General features: G+C 42.6%; 1 protein-coding gene across 4 annotated transcripts in view; it reads left to right on the forward strand.

The window, feature by feature from the left end:
* GNB5 (G protein subunit beta 5) overlaps positions 1-20231 on the forward strand; it is a 61557-nt gene that overhangs the window by 30339 nt on the left and 10987 nt on the right. For all 4 annotated transcript variants that reach the window (XM_045449722.1, XM_045449725.1, XM_045449724.1 and 1 more), the window contains 2 exons: positions 4662-4794; positions 19786-19929. In XM_045449722.1, the coding sequence (XP_045305678.1) occupies positions 4662-4794; positions 19786-19929 (277 nt within the window). The remainder of the gene's footprint in view (positions 1-4661; positions 4795-19785; positions 19930-20231) is intronic.

The following is a 20231-nucleotide window of genomic DNA, read 5'->3' on the forward strand; positions in this document are numbered from 1 at the left end:
AAGTTTTAAAAATAAGTGTATGTTATTTTTATAATCAGGAGAAAATAGTTTTATTTCAAAAGTGGAAATCCTTGGCCTTGAAACAAAAAGTTTGGAGCGTTCTCCAGCCAGGGTCACACCAGTGCTCATCCCCAATGTCCCTCCCTTTGGGTGGCTGTTTGGGGGCATCTTTCCATTAACTCTCCATTTGCCAAGACCCTGTGTGCCTTCGGAACCCATGGTCACACACACGTATTTCATATTTTCTAATTATTTAAATAATTCAAAAGTAAGTTGTATTTCCATCTTATAACTGAATGGTAATATTTATATAAAATTCATTTCCATTTACTTCTTGAAATGGTTTGAGGTAAGCACAATAAAAGACACACATATATATGTGATTTATATATATGTGTGTGTGTGTGTGTAGGTATTTATATATGTCATATATATAAAACATTTATCTATATGCTATATATATAAAACTTTATATATGTGTATGCATACACACACACACACACACACACACACACACACACTATCAGGTAAGTACAAAGGAGTTCAGCCAGCTGGACAATTAGAAGGCACAGTCCCCACAAGACTTCTGTCCCTTCAGATACCAGCCACAAATTTGAGAGTCCCCACAACCATTCTCAGGTTTGAAAATTTTCTAGAACAATCACAGAACTCTGGGAAGTGCTATACTTAGGCTCACAGTGAAAGGATACAAATTAGAGCCAAAGAAAGAGGTGCATAGGGCAGAGTCCAGGAGGGGTCCAAACCTGGAACTTCCAGGTGTCCCCTCCCTGTGGAGTCACAGATGGCATCACCTCCTCCTGGCCACCATGTGTGATGATACCCAGAGTATTATCAACCAGGGAAACTCCTCTGAGCCTCTGGTGTCCAGAGTTTTTACTGGGGCTCAATCACATACTCCCCATGTGGCTGACCCTCAGTCTCCAGTGTGTCCTCGAGGTTTAGACTAATACCTTCAGTTTCTAGTTCCTCCAGAGGAGGTCATAACTTAGAGATTGGAAGTCACAGTGCATCTCCTAAAGCCCCCACCAGAAATCACACTGTTAAGACTATTGGCTAGAACTGCTCCCATCAGACAGACCATTCCTGGGACTCAGAGATGACCTCCCAGTAGCTGAAGGCAAAAGCCAACCTCTCATTAGGTAAGATCAGTTCTTTCTCATTAGGAATAATAAATACTCTGCATTTTAAAAAACCCTGGAGTAATATGTTTCTAACTGGGCATTGATGTTAGCAGATACATAGAGTTGGGTGAGTTACATGATTTCTCAGTATTTGACACTGAGCTACTAGCTGTCTGGTTCTACATTACAAAAAGAATATGTTGGGTAGATCCTTCTGCAATATGCAATGGATATAATAATATAGTGAACAAGGTCTTTCACAGTAGTTTAGAAAATGATTCTCTCAGATATGTCTTATTTGAACCCTCACTAAATGGAACCCAGTGGGAACATGTCCATGAGGATGAGGGGCAGGCAGGGAAGAGAACAATTTTACAAGGCCCAGGTGAACGCATTTGTGGTGACAGCCTGGCAGAGAGAAAAAGCTCAGAGAGGAGGGATGGCTGGTGCCTTAATCTCAGTCACATCTGTTTCCCAGCCCTGGCATATGGTAGCTGGTCAGCACCTGCACTGGCTGCCTCGCACCTTGTTATGAATCAGAAGTGGAGGTAGTTCAAGGTGTAACTATTGGTGAAATATTAACAAATATGTAAAATATGGGGTCCACTGGATGAGGAGAGAGCATTAAAAATGAAACTGAGAGACTGAATCCCCATCGTAGACAAAAGCACCATCTCCCTTGCTCAGACCTTCCTTAGAACTGCCAAGAGCCACCGCGATTAACTTGCCTTTCTAGTGATGATCTAATGAGCTGTTTCTCGACTGTGGCTTTGTGACACCCCTGTAACTCCGTGATCACACAGACCCACATCTCTGCCACATTCTCAATTTTTTTTTTAGGGAACAATGGGGATATTTTTATCTCCATCTGCCTGACTTGTGGGTCTATTTCTTAGTTGCTTCCAAACTTAAAAGCTAAACTGTAACAGTATTGACACAATCTTCTTCTCAAAAAAAAAAGTGTTAATTGATTTTATTTATATGTAAGTTTTTTTTTTATTTGAAAGCCAGATGCCCAAGAAGACTTCACGCAGGAATTGTACACTTGATATGAACAACTGTTCACAAGGCACTGGACTGAGTGTCCTGAGGAATTTAAAGATGAATAGGATAGGGGCACCTTGGTGGCTCAGTCGGTTAAACGTCCCACTCTTGATTTCAGCTGGGGTCATGATCTCGCGGTTCTTGGGATCAAGCCGGACCTTGGGCTCTGTGCTGACAATGCAGAGCCTGCTTGGGATTCTCCCTCTCTCTGCCCACATGTGCTCTCGCTCTCTCTCTCTCTCTCTCTCTCTCTCTCAAAATAAACATAGTGCCTGCCTCCAACCAAGTAGAATATAAAGATAACAATTATGACCACTTACTGAGTCTCTATCATATGTCTAGAGCCATTCTGAACTCTTTATGCTTCTTCACAATAGCCCCTTGTAAAAGGTGGGTGGCATCCACTCCATTTTATAGTTGAGGAAACTAAGGCTCAGAGAACCTTAACAAACATAAGCAAGATTACAAAATGAGTTAGATACTAAACCAGAGATTCAACACCAGATGCATCACACTGCAAGCTTCTCTGCTTCTCATAGTGCAAATAACTCTAAATAATAAGTATCCCAACAGAGCTACAGAAACTACTCTGAAGCCTCAGCATGGGAGAAAGCCTTCCACCCTGAGGTCTGGGGAAGCCCATGGTCCACAGCATGTTGGTTCAATGGCACAGCCTAACTGCAAATCATTCTTACCCACAAGCTTATGAATTACTGGTAATAGACTTCCCAAGTCCACACCTGCCGCTTTGAGCAGCTGGAAAGGCTAAGGGACACCCTAGCATCCCCAGGGCCTCAGAAGAGAGCTACTAAACATCGTTCCCCACTAAAAGGAAGCAGGGCTCCTTGGAGTAAGGCTGAGTTAGGTCTGGGACAGGAAAGGAAGGCCTCTTTAGAGCCTCAGGGATTTTCTTGTTCCAGAAAGCAAGGAAATATTCAAGGACCAATGGAGTCCTATCAAAAGGAAACAGGAGCTGCTTGAAGGGGCCCCCACTGTCCAAATTTGGGACAATTTGAGCATCACATGGAATAGTGATAGTAATGGATTATAACATAGTTGAAGAGAAAAAGGAATCCATTTCTTAGGAATGATCAAATCAGAAGGTCACCCTTTTGTACCCCTAAAGTAATATTTGATTCAAACAAGCATAGTCTTGCTGAAGCCATTGCATGAAAGGTTGTTGGAAAGCAAGATATTCACATGGTCTTGAAGTGTCAAACCCAAACTATTACTAATTATAAACAAGTCACATTTACCATGGAAAGATATAATGCTTTGACCAAGTCATCAAAGTTGGCATCACCAATTTTAAGACAAGAGGCATCACAAACCTCTGAAGTGAAGCAGTAAGAAAGAAGTACACCATGTCACCTTTATACTCTTATTGCCAAAAAAAGTTATACTTGAAAATAGCCATTAAGAAACAATGTGGAGCACCTGGGTGGCTCAGTCAGTTGAGCGTCTGCCTTCAGCTCAGGTCATGATCTCGCAGTTCGTGAGTTGGTGCCTGACATCAGGCTCACTGCTGTCAGCCTGTCGGCACAGAGCCCACTTCGGATACTCTGTCCCCCTCTCTCTGCCCTTCCCCCCGCTTAAGCTGTCTCTCTCAATAAATTTTGAAAAAAGCAAAGAAACAATGTGACAAGTCCAGATTGTATGTGACATTCTATAAAACCCTTGGCCTAAGATCTCTTGTCATGAACAACAACAAAAAAGAGGTAGAGGGTCTGTTCTAAATTAAAAGATCTTAAGGGTGCCTGGGTGGCTCATTAGGTTAAGCGTCCAACTTTGGCTCAGGTCATGATCTCACAGCTCGTGAGTTCAAATCCCACATTGGGCCCTATGCTGACAGCTCAGAGCCTGGGCCTGCTTCCAATTCTATCTCCATCTCTCTCTGCCTCTCCCCTGCTTGTGCTCTGTCTCTCTCCCTCTCTCTCTCTCAAAAATAAACATTTAAAACATTAAATTAAAGGATCTTAAAAAGATACAAAAAACAGTGCAATATCTGAACCTTGCTTGGGCCCTGGATCTTGGGGGCAGTTGGGGAAGATTGAATACAGATGGCCTCTTGCACGGTGTTAGGGAATTTGTGTTAGTTTTCTAAATGTGATAATGATTTAGTGGCCACCTAGGAGAATGTTCTGTTTTATAGAAGATGTATATTTGCAGGTTGAAGTATTTAGATGTAACATGTCACATCTGCACTTCCCTTCAAATGGTTCAGAATTTGCTCCTACAAATATGGCAAAACCAAAGTTACTAAACATAAGTCAGGGGATCTGGGTGTTCATTGTCCTATTTTTCTTTCAATTTTACTGTACATTTGAAAATATTCCAAGTAAAAGTTGGGGGGAAGTTTACAATATATGATGCTGCCAAAGGGAAACATTTTGAAAAAGTGCGTGTGCATGAGAATGTATACATGTATTCTATTGTCTTATATTAGCATTTGACACTTCTTTCTTTCCATGCTAGTGGTTTGGATAATAAGTGTTCTGTGTATCCACTGACATTTGACAAAAATGAAAACATGGCTGCCAAAAAGAAGTCAGTCGCTATGCATACCAACTACCTGTCTGCCTGCAGCTTCACCAACTCAGACATGCAAGTAAGTAAACGGCCATGTGGTGGGGCAGCCTGCTGGAGAGCAGGGGAAGTGGCAGAGGACTAAGAAGGAGTGGCAAGGAGAGGAAGCTTTCCAGTGTCCTCTATCATTATTACTGTTATTGTTACTGTTATTATTATTATCATCTTGTTCAAGTATAATTAACATACAGTGTTATATTTCAGATGTACAATATAGCGATTCATCAGTTCTATGCATTTCCCATTGCTCATTATGATAAATGTGCTCTTAATCCCCTTTATTTCACCCCATCCCTCACCACCTCCCTCCCCTCTGGCAACCGCCAATTTGTTCTCTGCGTTAAGAGTCTGTTTTTTGAAGGGCGCCTGGGTGGCTCAGTCAGTTGAACGTCCAACTCTTGATTTCGGCTCAGGTTGTGATCCCAGGGTTGTGGGATTGAGCCCCGCATAGGTCTCGGCACCGAGTGTGGAGACTGTTTGGGATTCTGTCTTTCTCTCCCCCTCTGCCCCCTCCCTCACTCATGCACACTCTCTCAAAATACATAAATAAACTTAAAAATAAAGAAAACCATTTCATTTACAATTACACCGAAAAGAATAAAATACCTAGGAATAACTTAATCAAGGAGGTGAAAGCTCTGTACTCTGAAAACTATAAAACATTGATGAAAAAACTGAAGATGACACAAACAAATGGAAACATATTCCATTCTCTAGACCTAATATTGTTGAAATATCCATTCTACCAAAAGCAATCTACAGATTTAATACAATCTCTATTAAAATACCAACAACATTTTTGAGAGAACTAGAGCAATCCTAAAACTTATATGGAACCACAAAAGACCCGAAATAGCCAAAGAAATCTTGAGAAAGAAGAACAAAACTGGAGGTATCACAATCCTAGATTTCAAGATATACTACAAAGCTGTAGTAATCAAAACAGTATGGTACTGGCACAAAAATAGATGCATAGGTTGATGGAACAGAATAGAGTCCAAAAATCCATCCACACTTCTATGGTCAATCTACAGCAAAGCAGGTAAGAATATACAATGGGGGAAAAGACAGTCTCTTTAACAAATGGTGCTAGGGAGATTTGGTGTTTGGGAAGATGGCGGCGTAGGAGGATGCTGGGCTCACCTCGTCCTGCTGATCACTTAGATTCCACCTACACCTGCCTAAATAACCCAGAAAACTGCCAGAAGACTAGCAGAACGGAGTCTCCGGAGCCAAGTGCAGACGAGAGGCCGACAGAAGAGGGTAGGAAGGGCGGTGAGGCGGTACGTGCTACACGGACTGGCCGGAGGGAGCCGGGGCGGAGGGGCGGCCCGCCGGCCAAGCAGAGCCCCCGAGTCTGGTTTGCAAAAGCAGAGGGGCTGGATGGAGTGTGTTCTGACAGCAAGCAGGACTTGACACCTGGAGGTTATAAGCTAACAGCTCTGTTCGGAGAATGGGAGGGCTGGAGGACAACAGGAGGGAGAGTTGTTGAGCCCCAGAGGACAGAGCTCAGCTTGGCGGGGAACAAAGGCACTCGCCAGCGCCTTCTCCCTCGCCCATCCCCCAGCCAAAATCCCAAAACGAACCAGTTCCCGACACGGAACTTGCTTGCACCGCACAAACACCCAACGCTGTGCTTCTGTGGATCCATCCCTCCAGCGACTCCCTCCCGGTGCCACAGGGCCCCTCCCGAAGCAGACCTCTGAAAGATAAGCGAGCTGAGCCTGCCCCTCCCGCCCCTGTGCACCTTGCAGATCCACCCCAGCTAATACGCCAGATCCCCAGCACCACAAGCCTGGCAATGTGCAAGTAGCCCAGATGGGCCACGCCACCCCACACTGAATCCCGCCCCTAGGAGAGGGGAAGAGAAGGGCCACTGACTGTGGCCCCAGCGGTGGGCTGGGGGCAGACATCAGGTCTAACTGTGGCCCCGCCCACCAACGCAAGTTATTCAAGACAGCACAGGGGAAGTGCCCTGCAGTTCTGCACCACTCCAGGGACTATCCAAAATGATGAAACGGAAGAATTTCTCTCAAAAGAATCTCCAGGAAATAACAACAGCTAATGAACTGATCAAAAAGGATTTAAACAATGTAACAAAGTGAATTTAGAATAATAGTCATAAAATTAATCGCTGGGCTTGAAAACAGTATAGAGGACAGCAGAGAATCTATTGCTACAGAGATCAAGGGACTAAGGAACAGTCAGGAGGAGCTAAAAAAAAAAATGCTATAAACGAGCTGCAAAATAAAATGGAAACGACCACGGCTCAGATTGAAGAGGCAGAGGAGAGAATAGGTGAACTAGAAGATAAAATTATGGAAAAAGAGGAAGCTGAGAAAAAGATAAAAAAATCCAGAGGCATAAGGGGAAAATTAGAGAACTAAGTGATGCACTAAAGAGAAATAATCTATGCATAATTGGTATTCCAGAGGAGGAAGAGAGAGGGAAAGGTGCTGAAGGTGTACTTGAAGAAATAACAGCTGAGAACTTCCCTGATCTGGGGAAGGAAAAAGGCATTAACATCCAAGAGGCACAGAGAACTCCCTTCAGACGTAACTTGATCGATCTTCTGCATGACATATCATAGTGAAACTGGCAAAATACAAGGATAAAGAGAAAATTCATAGAGCAGCTAGAGATAAACGTGCTCTAACATATAAAGGGAGACCTATAAGACTTGTGACCGATCTCTCTACTGAAACGTGGCAGGCCAGAAAGGAATGGCAGGAAATCTTCCATGTGATGAACAGAAAAAATATGCAGCCGAGAATCCTTTATCCAGCAAGTCTGTCATTTAGAATAGAAGGAGAGATAAAGATCTTCCCAAACAAACAAAAACTGAAGGAATTTGTCACCACTAAACCAGCCCTACAAGAGATCCTAAGGGGGATCCTGTGAGACAAAGTACCAGCGACATGGCTACAAGCATGAAACCTACAGACATCACAATGACTCTAAACCCGTATCTTTCTATAATAACACTGAATGTAAATGGACTAAATGCGCCAACCAAAAGACATAGGGTATCAGAATGGATGAAAAAACAAGACCCATCTATTTGCTGTCTACAAGAGACTCATTTTAGACCTGAGGACACCTTCAGATTGAGAGTGAGGGGATGGAGAACTATTTATCATGCTACTGGAAGTCAAAAGAAAGCTGGTGTAGCCATACTTATATCAGACAAACTAGACTTTAAATTAAAGGCTGTAACAAGAGATGAAGAAGGGCATTATATAATAATTACAGGGTCTATCCATCAGGAAGAGCTAACAATTATAAATGTCTATGCGCCGAATACGGGAGCCCCCAAATATATGAAACAATTACTCACAAACATAAGCAACCTTATTGATAAGAATGTGATAATTGCAGGGGACTTTAACACTCCACTTAAGAAATGGATAGATCATCTAGACACACGGTCAATAAAGAAACAAGGGCCCCAAATGGTACATTGGATCAGATGGACTTGACAGATATATTTAGAACTCTGCATCCCAGGCAACAGAATATACTTTCTTCTCGAGTACACATGGGATATTCTCCAAGATAGATCACATACTGGGTCACAAAACAGCCCTTCATAAGTTTATAAGAATTGAAATCATACCATGCATACTTTCAGACCACAATGCTATGAAGCTTGAAATCAACCACAGGAAAAAGTCTGGAAAACCTCCAAAAGCATGGAGGTTAAAGAACACCTTACTAAAGAATGAGTGGGTCAACCAGGCAATTAGAGAAGAAATTAAAAAATATATAGAAACAAACGTAAATGAAAATACGACAATCCAAACGCTTTGGGATGCAGCAAAGGCAGTCCTGAGAGGAAAATACATTGCAATCCAGGCCTATCTCAAGAAACAAGAAAAACCCCAAATACAAAATCTAACAGCACACCTAAAGGAAATAGAAACAGAACAGCAAAGACAGCCTAAAACCAGCAGAAGAAGAGAAATAATAAAGATCAGAGCAGAAATAAACAATATAGAGTCTAAAAAAACTGTAGAGCAGATCAACGAAACCAAGAGTTGGTTTTTTGAAAACATAAACAAAATTGATAAACCTCTAGCCAGGCTTCTCAAAAAGAAAAGGGAGATGACCCAAATAGATAATAACATCATGAATGAAAATGGAATTATTACAACCAATCCCTCAGAAATACAAGCAATTATCAGGGAATACTATGAAAAATTCTGTGCCAACAATCTGGACAACCTGGAAGAAATGGAGAAATTCCTAAACACCCACACTCTTCCAAAAGTCAATCAGGAGGAAATAGAAAGCTTGAACAGACCCATAACCAGCGAAGAAATTGAATCAGTCATCAAAAATCTCCCAACAAATAAGAGTCCAGGACCAGATGGCTTCCCAGGGGAGTTCTACCAGACGTTGAAAGCAGAGATAATACCTATCCTTCTCAAGCTATTCCAAAAAATAGAAAGGGAAGTAAAACTTCCAGACTCATTCTATGAAGCCAGTATTACTTTGATTCCTAAACCAGACAGAGACCCAGTAAAAAAAGAGAACTACAGGCCAATATCCCTGATGAATATGGATGCAAAAATTCTCAATCAGATACTAGCAAATCGAATTCAACAGCATATAAAAAGAATTATTCACCATGATCAAGTGGGATTCATTCCTGGGCTGCAGGGCTGGTTCAACATTCGCAAATCAGTCAACGTGATACATCACATTAATAAAAGAAAAGATAAGAACCATATGATCCTGTCAATCAATGCAGAAAAGACATTCACAAAATTCAGCGATGTTTCTTAATAAAAACCCTTGAGAAAGTCAGGATAGAAGGATCATACTTAAACATCATAAAAGCCATTTATGAAAAGCCCACAGCTAACATTATCCTCAATGGGGAAAAACTGAGAGCTTTTTCCCTGAGATCAGGAACATGACAGGGATGTCCACTCTCACTGCTGTTGTCTAACATAGTGTTGGAAGTTCTAGCATCAGCAATCAGACAACAAAAGGAAATCAAAGGCATCAAAATTGGCAAAGATGAAGTTAAGCTTTCACTTTTTGCAGATGACATGACATTATACATGGAAAATCCGATAGACTCCACCAAAAGTCTGCTAGAACTGATAAATGAAGTTAACAAAGTTGCAGGATACAAAATCAATGTACAGACATCAGTTGCATTCTTATACACTAATAATGAACTAACAGAAAGACAAATAAAGAAACTGATCCCATTCACAATTGCACCAAGAAGCATAAAATACCTAGGGATAAATCTAACCAAAGATGTACAAGATCTGTATGCTGAAAACTATAGAAAGCTTATGAAGGAAATTGAAGAAGATATAAAGAAATGGAAAAACATTCCATGCTCATGGATTGGAAGAATAAATATTGTCAAAATGTCAATACTACCCAAAGCTATCTACACATTCAATGCAATCCCAATCAAAATTGTACCAGCGTTCTTCTCGAAGCTAGAATAAGCAATCCTAAAATTCATATGGAACCACAAAAGGCTCCGAATAGCCAAAGTAATTTTGAAGAAGACCAAAGCAGGAGGCATCACAATCCCAGACTTTAGCCTTTACTACAAAGCTGTCATCATCAAGACAGCATGGTATTGGCACAAAAACAGACACATAGACCAATGGAATAGAATAGAAACCCCAGATCTAGACCCACAAACGTATGGCCAACTCATCTTTGACAAAGCAGGAAAGAACATCCAATGGAAAAAAGACAGCCTCTTTAACAAATGGTGCTGGGAGAACTGGACAGCAACATGCAGAAGGTTGAAACTAGACCACTTTCTCACACCATTCACAAAAATAAACTCAAAATGGATAAAGGACCTGAATGTGAGACAGGAAACCATCAAAACCTTAGAGGAGAAAGCAGGAAAAGACCTCTCTGACCTCAGCCGTAGCAATCTCTTACTCGACACATCCCCAAAGGCAAGGGAATTAAAAGCAAACGTGAATTACTGGGACCTTATGAAGATAAAAAGCTTCTGCACAGCAAAGGAAACAACCAACAAAACTAAAAGGCAACCAACGGAATGGAAAAAGATATTTGCAAATGACATATCGAACAAAGGGCTAGTATCCAAAATCTATAAAGAGCTCACCAACTCCACACTTGAAAAACAAATAACCCAGTGAAGAAATGGGCAGAAAACATGAATAGACACTTCTCTAAAGAAGACATCCGGATGGCCAACAGGCACATGAAAAGATGCTCAACGTCGCTCCTCATCAGGGAAATACAAATCAAAACCACACTCAGGTATCACCTCACGCCAGTCAGAGTGGCCAAAATGAACAAATCAGGAGACTATAGATGTTGGCGAGGATGTGGAGAAACGGGAACTTTCTTGCACTGTTGGTGGGAATGCAAATTGGTGCAGCCACTCTGGAAAACAGTGTGGAGGTTCCTCAAAAAATTAAAAATAGACCTACCTTATGACCCAGCAGTAGCACTGCTAGGAATTTACCCAAGGGATACAGGAGTGCTGATGCACAGGGGCACTTGTACCCCAATGTTTATAGCAGCACTCTCAACAATAGCCAAATTATGGAAAGAGCCTAAATGTCCATCAACTGAGGAATGGATAAAGAAATTGTGGTTTATATACACAATGGAATACTACTTGGCAATGAGAAAGAATGAAATACGGCCCTTTGTAGCAACGTGGATGGAACTGGAGAGTGTTATGCTAAGTGAAATAAGCCATACAGAGAAAGACAGATACCATATGTTTTCACTCTTATGTGGATCCTGAGAAACTTAACAGAAACCCATGGGGGAGGGGAAGGGGGAAAAAAAAAGAGGTTAGAGTGGGAGAGAGCCAAAGTATAAGAGACTGTTAAAAACTGAGAACAAACTGAGGGTTGATGGGGGGTGGGAGGGAGGGGAGGGTGGATGACGGGTATTGAGGAGGGCACCTTTTGGGATGAGCACTGGGTGTTGTATGAAAACCAATTTGACAATAAATTTCATATATTGAAAAAAAAACGGTGCTAGGAAAACTGGACAGCAACATGTTAAAGAATGAAACTGTACCACTTTCTTATACCATACACAAAAATAAACTCAAAATGGATTAAAGAGTTAAATATGAGAACTGAAAACATAAAATTCCTAGAAGAAAACATAGGCAGTAATTTCTTTGTCTGCGCTGACAGTGCCAAGCCCGACGCGGGGCTCGAACTCATCAACTGTGAGATCGTGACCTGAGCAGAATGCAGAGTTGGATTCTTAACTAAGAATGGAATTGTTTTCTTAATTTCTCTTTCTGCTGCTTCACTCTTAGTGTATAGAAATGCAATAGATTTCTGTATATTAAGTTTGTATCCTGCAACTTTACTGAATTCATTTATCAGTTCTAGTAGTTTTTTTGCTAGAGTCTTTAGGGTTTTCTATATATACTCTCATGTCATCTGTAAATAGTGACAGTTTAACTTCTTCTTACCAATTTGGATGCCTTTTCTTTCTTTTTCTTGTGTGATTGCTGTAGCTGGCACTTCCAGTACTATGTTGAGTAAAAAGGTTGAGAGTGGACATCCTGTCTTGTTCCTGATCTTAGAGGAAAAACTCTCAGTTTTACACCTTTGAATATGATGTCAGCTGTGCGTTTTTCACTTATGACCTTAATTATGTTGTGGTATGTTCCCTCTAAGCCTACTTTGTTGAGAGTTTTTATCATGAATAGATGTTGAAGACTGTCAAATGCTTTTTCTTCATCTACTGAGATGATCATAAGCTTTTCCTCCTCTCTCTTGTTAATGTCAGGTATCATATTGATTGGCTTGTGAATATTGAACCACCCTGATCTCTGGAATAAATCCTACTTGATCATGATTTTTTAAAATATATTGTTGGATTCAGTTTCAGTTTGCTATATTTTGTTGAGGATTTTTGCATCTGTGTTTATCAGAGATATTGGCCTGTGGTTTTCTTTTTTTGTAGTGCCTTTATCTAGTTTTGGTATCAGGATAATGCTAGCTTTGTAGAATGAATTTGGAGCTTTCCTTCCTCTTCTATTTTTTGGAACAGTTGGAGAAGAATAGGTATTAACTCTTCTTTAAATAGTTGGTAGAATTCACCTGTGAATCCATCTGGCCCTGGATTTTTGTTTTTTGGGATTTTTTGTTTATTATTATTATTACTAACTCAATTTCATTACTAGTAACCAGTCTGCTCAAATTTTCTTTTTTCTTAATTTTTTATTAAAAGTTTTTTTTTATGTTTATTTTTGAGAGACAGAGAGAGACAGAGTGCAAGTGGGGGAGGGGCAGAGAGAGAGGGAGACACAGAATCTGAAGCAGTCTCCAGGTTCTGAATTGTCAGCACAGAACCCAACCCATGGACTATGACATCATGACCCGAGCTGAAGTCAGATGCTTAACCGACTGAACCACCCAGGCACCCTTGTTCAAATTTTCTACTTCTTCCTGACTCTGTTTTGGAAAGTTATATGTTTCTAAGAATTTATCCATTTCTTCTAGATTATCCAATTCATTAGCATATAATTTTTCATAACATCCTCTTAAAATCCTTTGTGTTTTTCTGGTGTCAGTTTTTATTTCTTCTCCTTCATTTCTGATTTTATTTGAATTTTGTCTTTCTTTTTTTTTTTTATGAATGAGGCTAAAGGTTTATCAATTTTGTTGATCTTTTCAGAGAATGAGCTCCTGGTTTCATCAATGTGTTCTATTGTTTTTTTTAGTCTCTATGTCATTTACTTCTTCTCTAATTTTTATTATTTCCTTCCTTCTGGCTTTGGACTTTGTTCTTTTTCTAGTTCCTTTAGGTATAAGATTAAGTTGTTTATTTGAGCTATTTCTTCATTCTTGAGGTATGCCTGTATTGCTATAATTTTCCCTCTTAGAATAGTTTTTGCTGTATCCCAACAATTTTGGCCTATTGTGTTCTATTTTCATTTGTTTCCATGTATTTTTTAATTTCCTCTTTGATTCCTTAGTTGACCCATCCATTAAATATAGTAGCCTTTTTTTTAGCCTCCATGTGTTCTTTCCAGATTTTTTCTTATGATTGATTTCTAGCTTCATACCATTGTGCTTGGAAAAGATGAATGATATTATTTCAGTCTTTCTGAATTTACTGAGACTTGTTTAGTGGCCAGCGTGTGATTTATTCTGGAGAATGTTCTTTGTGCACTTGAAAACAATGTATATTCCACTGTTTTTGAATGGAATATTTTGAATATATATGTTAGGTCTATCTCGTCCGATGTGTCATTCAAAGCCATTGTCGGTTCATTTTCTGCCTGGATGATCTATCCATTGATTTAAGTGGGGTGTTAAAAGTCCCATATTATTATTATATTACTGTCAATTTCTTCCTTTATGTCTGTTAATAGTTGCTTTATTTATTGAGGTGCTCCTATGTAGGTGCATATATATTTACAATTGTTATATCTTCTTGTTGTTTTTTTTCCTTTGTCATTATGTAATGTCCTTCTTTGTTTCATTAGTCTTTGTTTTATTTTTAAAAATTTTTTAAGTTTATTTATTTATTTTGAGAGAAAGAGAGTGCGAGGGATACAGGCAGAGAGAGGGGGGAGAACGCAGAACCCGATGCGGGGCTCGAACTCACAAACCGTGAGATCATGACCTGAGCTGAGATCAGGAGTTGGACACTTAACCAACTGAGCCACCCAGGTGCCCCTCTTTGTTTTAAAGTCTATTTTGTGCAATGTATTGCTAGTCTGATGTCTTTCTTAACTGGATGGGTGTACTCCAACAGTTGGCTCTAAGAGGAAGCTCCTATTATTTCTCATTGGTTATCATTTTTATTTTTAATCAGCAATGAGGAAAGTCAGGGATACTAATTAATGACAGAGTTGAGATAAACTGCGTATCATATTAAACATCCTCCTCTAATTGACTTGGTGGTCATGGGAGTGGAACAGAGAACCTTCTGAATGGGTAGAAATTCCTATCTTTTCAGTCTCAGTGGTGCGTGCATGAGCTGCTGTACATGAGTAGAACTTCAGTGAGCAGCTGAGCCTCATAGCTGTGAGCTTTACACACCTCACTGTACCTACTTCACACTCCTGTTTTAACATGCCAAAAGAAAAAGCTTTCAGTAGTAAATGTTTCCTACTTTGAATAAACCACAAGGTGAAAACAATACAACTTCAATACTTTGACTAAGGTTTCTTAACAAGTCATAAAAGATCCTTAGTTTATTCATTCATATCTATTTAGCAAACCTTAGTAGGTGCCCACCACCCACATTGCCAGATACCACCGGTTCTGGGGGTGGACTTACTGACACCGTCCTATGTTCTCAGGCCCTTCATGGAAACCATCTGTGATTGAACAGCGGGGGAAGCTGAGAGCTCAGAGTGGGAGGGGTGGTCACAAACTTGCTGCAAAGGGCTGCCTGAGCCAGCCTTGGAGGGGGAGGGTGTTGCCAGTGAAGTGTGAGGGCAGCCCAGTGGGAGGCAGGCAGCTGACAGGTGGGCGGGGCCAGATCACAGGGCCCCCTGAATGGGCTGACCCAGAGAAGGGCAGAGAGCCATTGCAAGGGCTCCATCAGATTTGGGTTTCTTTTTTTTTTTTTTTTTTTTTTTAATGTTTATTTATTTTTAGAGAGCATGAGTGGGGACGGAGGGGGAGAAAGAGAATCCCAAGCAGGCTCTGCTCTGTCAGCACAGAGCCCCACACGGGGTGGGGGCTCGATCTCATGAACTGTGGGGTAATGGCCTGAGCCAAAATCAAGGGTCAGACACTTAACCAATGGAGCCATCCAGGAGCCCTGATTTGGGTTTCTTTTAATGAGGAGAGCCTCTGAGTCAGATTAAAGCCTTCCATGGCCCACCATGGCTTCAGCTGACTGAGGTCAGCAGGGGATGCGAGGCTTGTAGCAGGGAGACCAGGTGACTAGGTAACTTTCATTGCTGACCAGAGGATGCAGCGTTTGTACCTGTTGCTTACCACCAGGATTCTCAAGGAGCTGTACGGTAGGGGGTGCTGTGGCCTGGGCTGGCTGCAGTGGCCAGAACCAGATGTCTTTGGGCCTGAGGAGCAAGCCACTTAAAGCCACACAGGATGTTGAGTCTGGATGAAGGAGAGCTCAGAGGGAGGCAAGAACAGTGAGTCTTCGGGCATCTGAAGTCCCTTGGGTGTGTCCCGTCACCCTCACTTTGTGTGGCCACGGGTGCTGGAATTGGGGATTAAATGGGGCATCTGTAAGGTAGAAAGTGCTTTCCTCCTAACAAGCAGCTAGCAGCAGGTAGAGAAGGTCCTGCTGGCTATTCCTGTGGGGATGCAATCTGGAAGACAGAGCAACGTAAGGTCTTGGCTCAGAGTCAGACAGCTGAGATCAAATCCTGGCTTCACAGTATTCTAACCGGCCGGTCCTAACAAGGTTTTATTCTGTTTTGTTTTTCTTATCTGCAAGTGAGAATGGTAGTGAATTCCTCCTTCATAAGGGTTTCTGAGGGTTAAATGAGGTGATTTGTAGAAAATACTTAGTATGACCCCTGGTAAATATCAATAAATTTTAGGTTTTATCACTTTATTATTTATTATTATTAATATTTACACAAAGCTTCCTGGGTGACTCAGATGCATGACCTGGTTTGGGTACCTTAATGAACCTTAAGCTTCCTTATATTTTGGGGATCAAGGATGGAAAAAGAAAAACTCAAGGAGCTGGTATAAGACTATGGTGTTAAACCTACAAAATCACTACATTCCAGAATAAATGACTGACAGCAAGTTAGAGGTTCTGTTTAGTGCATTTGTCGTGATGACCATTGGGCTTTTAAATTCTATTTTTACTTATAATGAAGATCACAAACATAATAAAAGTATTTTTAAATATTTTTTTTACTATTAAGGATTTACTCCTAACTTCTAAAAAACTATTCATTTCTTTGATTGAAGAATATGGTATCAAAAATTCCCAAATTAAAGAGCTGGAGTGAGGTAATTGTTTAAAGCAGATTGTTTGGATGTCCCAAAGAAGATGAAGGTTATTGGCCCTTTCCTATAGGACAGGAATGGATGTGGGCCAGGAGGGATGAAGGGAATTATAGCATATTGTACATGTAAGTACCCAAATTAAGACCCTGGGTCTTAGACCCAGTCTTAAGACCACAAGTCTTGTGTGCTCATAAGTTACTTTTATGAGCCTATGTCATCTTGTCGGGTGTACCCCCGGGCCTCGTAAAGGAAGCCAAGGAGGATTGAGTCCCGTGGACAGCTGCAGGGGCTTGGCAGCCTTGGAGATTCCCCAAATTTGAAAGTTGCCCCTGTGGGAGCTCTGATGAGGGCCTTGGAGGCCACACCCAAGAAACTTGAACTCTCAGAACCCACCCAGCTCTTGCTCCCGGGAAGAGCTCCGAAGTGACTTCTGGCTGCAAGGAGATTCTAGGCCTCCCCACACTGCCTGGCAGGAAACGCGCTCCAAGATAGTACAGCTGGAGGGTGGAAGGCTAGGGTGGGAATAGATTCCGCTCCTCTCCTAATTGCAGAGAAAAGATATTCTTTTTTTTTTTTTAACAAAATTTATTGTCAAATTGGTTTCCATACAACACCCAGTGCTCATCCCAACAGGTGCCCTCCTCAATGCCCACCCTCCCCTCATCCACCCTCCCCTCATCCACCCTCCCCTCCCTCCCACCCCCTCATCAACCCTCAGTTTATTCTCAGTTTTTAAGAGTATCTTATGATTTGGCTCCCTCCCTCTCTTTTTTTTTCCTTCCCCTCCCCCATGGTCTTCTGTCAAGTTTCTCAGGATCCACTTAAGAGTGAAAACATATGGTATCTGTCTTTCTCTGTATGACTTATTTCACTTGGCGTAACACTCTCCAGGTCCGTCCACGTTGCTACAAAAGGCCACATTTCATTCTTTCTCATTGCCAAGTAGTATTCCATTGTGTATATAAACCACAATTTCTTTTTAAGTGCTAGGCCCAGGGTATAAGAGAAAAGGGAAGAGAACAGGAAGCAAGGAGAGGAGGCGAGAACACCACCAGCAGAAGGAATTTGGGGGTGCAGTGCGGTCACTGGGTGCACTGTATGCTGGCAGTTCCTAAAGCCTGGAGCCCATTTGCTTTCCTCAGCCATGTAATTTCCACCCACAGAGGGCTCTCTATGTGGGCACTTTCACTGCAAGAGCCACTTCCTGTGTTGTCTTGTCACCTCATTCAGGCCCTGGGAGCAGCAGGAAGGTGGGGCTTGGGAGGCTGTGCTATCCAGAGCTTAGCCCTTGTGGATCCCCCAACCCTTGGCTGCTCAGGACAAGCTTCCCCGGGCCCTGCAGTATGGGCAGCTGGGTCTGAGAGGCTGTGATCCTGGGATCTCCGCTGCCTTTCTCCCAGCCACACGAGGCTATGCTCAGCTAGAGCCCAAGCCTCACACACACTGGCTGTGACGAAAGTTAAAACCCTAACACCCCTCACCCCAGGTACTGCAGGGTTCCTCTCACAGTATAGGCCGGCCTGTGTACTTGTAAGTACACTTATCAGACACTGCTTGAGGGGTGCTGCACTGGTCTTAGACAGATTTCCCTAAAATATGCCTTTGATCTTACCCTCTTGCTTCCCACAGCTCGGTCTGGCCTACAGGCTGAAGTCCTCACTCTATACCAGGCATACCTCTCCTTTGGTGCAGAGATATGCCTTCACCTGCATGCCCTCCGTCCCCTCCCCTTCACCTGGTCAGCTCTCACTCATCCTTCAAGATCAGCTCAGATGTTGCCAGAATGGGTTGATTGCCCCTCCCATGGGCCTGCCTGTACCTCAGCACTTCTCACTCCATTGTGAGTCCTCATCGTCTTGTCTGCCGAGATCCTCGGAAAAACTTGCCATTCAGCAATATCAAGCTTATTAGACCTAGTGCAAGGGAGAACCCCAAGTTGACAAAATCTCCATAGCATCTCAAAATGAAGAAATCAGGGAAGGATACTTGGAGAGTTTTGGGGTCCAAGCTAGGTGATTTTAAGGTGGGTCTCTCCAGGTAGGAGACTGGTTATAACATTGATAGCTTTGGGTTGGTGAGCCCCACAAAGTAAGAGTCTTGAAGTGAGTCTTGTTGAGCAAGCTGTTAGTCTTGATAAATAAGTTGCTGAATTGGTTTACAGTCTTATCTTGCAGGAGCAGGTATTTTCTGAAGCAAGCAGCTAGGTTGTTTTTACTTGGTGTCAGTATTGTCGAACATAGCCCGGGGAAAGTCTTCCTGGTCTCAGAATTCTTTAACACAGGGGTAGGGAATTAGTTTGGTGTCAGTTCTTATGGCCAAGTCTGTTGAACTGAGCTCCAGGAGAGCAGAGACCAAAATATAATCTTTGTGCAAACCCTGATCAATGCCTGTTAACACAGCACCTGGACGTCATAAGCACACAGCTAATGCTTGTTGAATCCATGAGTGCATGAGTGTGGCCTCATCAGTGGCCCTAGGACCTTCTTGGGCAGCACCCTGCTCTGGAAAGAAGCAGCCACAGGAGAATGTGTCTAAGAAAATGCTGCCTGACCCTGGCTGCTCCGGGTGGGGTCCAGTGATTAGCATTGGTATGACCTCAGATTTTGTGAGAACTGTGGTTCTCAACACCCCCGCTCAGTGCAAATTAACCTGCATCACGGTGGCTGGGGAGCAGTTGGTGTCTGAGAAGCAGTTGGAGCATCCGGCCTGCTTGTGGGAGGTGCTCCAAGTGCTGTTCTACAGCTACTCACGGAGTACTTCCTGCATGCCAGCAGGCACACAGCCCTGCAGATACAGCGCGGAGGCCTTCCGAATTTCCTGCTCTGGAGGGTGCATAAACACACATCTCAAGGACACTGAGACTGTCAAAAATGACCTTTTTTCCCCTCAGTATAGGAGAAATATTTCTATGCTTGAATCCACATATAGCGAGGCATGTGTCCGTGTGTGTTCAACGAGGCTCCTTCCCCCCTCCACCCCCCCCCCATCCAGCTTTAAGCATCTGATTGACTTCCCCTGACAGAAGTCATAATAACAACGCTCTTCCTGTCCTTTTCTGTGGACAGATCCTGACGGCGAGCGGCGATGGCACATGTGCCCTGTGGGACGTGGAGAGCGGACAGCTGCTGCAGAGTTTCCATGGGCACGGGGCCGATGTGCTCTGCTTGGACCTGGCCCCCTCAGAAACAGGCAACACCTTCGTGTCTGGGGTAAACACCCAAGGAAAATCCCTAGGGGCCCTTTTCTCCACGGGAGGCTTATGCTGGCAATTTTGGGGACTGGATCAGACACTTCTCTAGAAGGGGCTGCAGGAATTGTCCTCAGCTCACTTCCACACCCCCGTCTCCCACAGCACTGGCACTGCTTGGGGGGCAGTGACAGTGCTGGGCTGTGAGGGTCTCCTGCTGCCGACATTCAGTCTACAGAGGGATCTGGAATGTTCTCCTAGATGACCAGTAGGTGGAAGAGTTGACCATGTGTTACACATATGTCAGGGGCGAATAAGAACAGA

Source organism: Leopardus geoffroyi, chromosome B3, assembly GCF_018350155.1.
Source record: "Leopardus geoffroyi isolate Oge1 chromosome B3, O.geoffroyi_Oge1_pat1.0, whole genome shotgun sequence".
NCBI lineage: Eukaryota > Metazoa > Chordata > Mammalia > Carnivora > Felidae > Leopardus > Leopardus geoffroyi.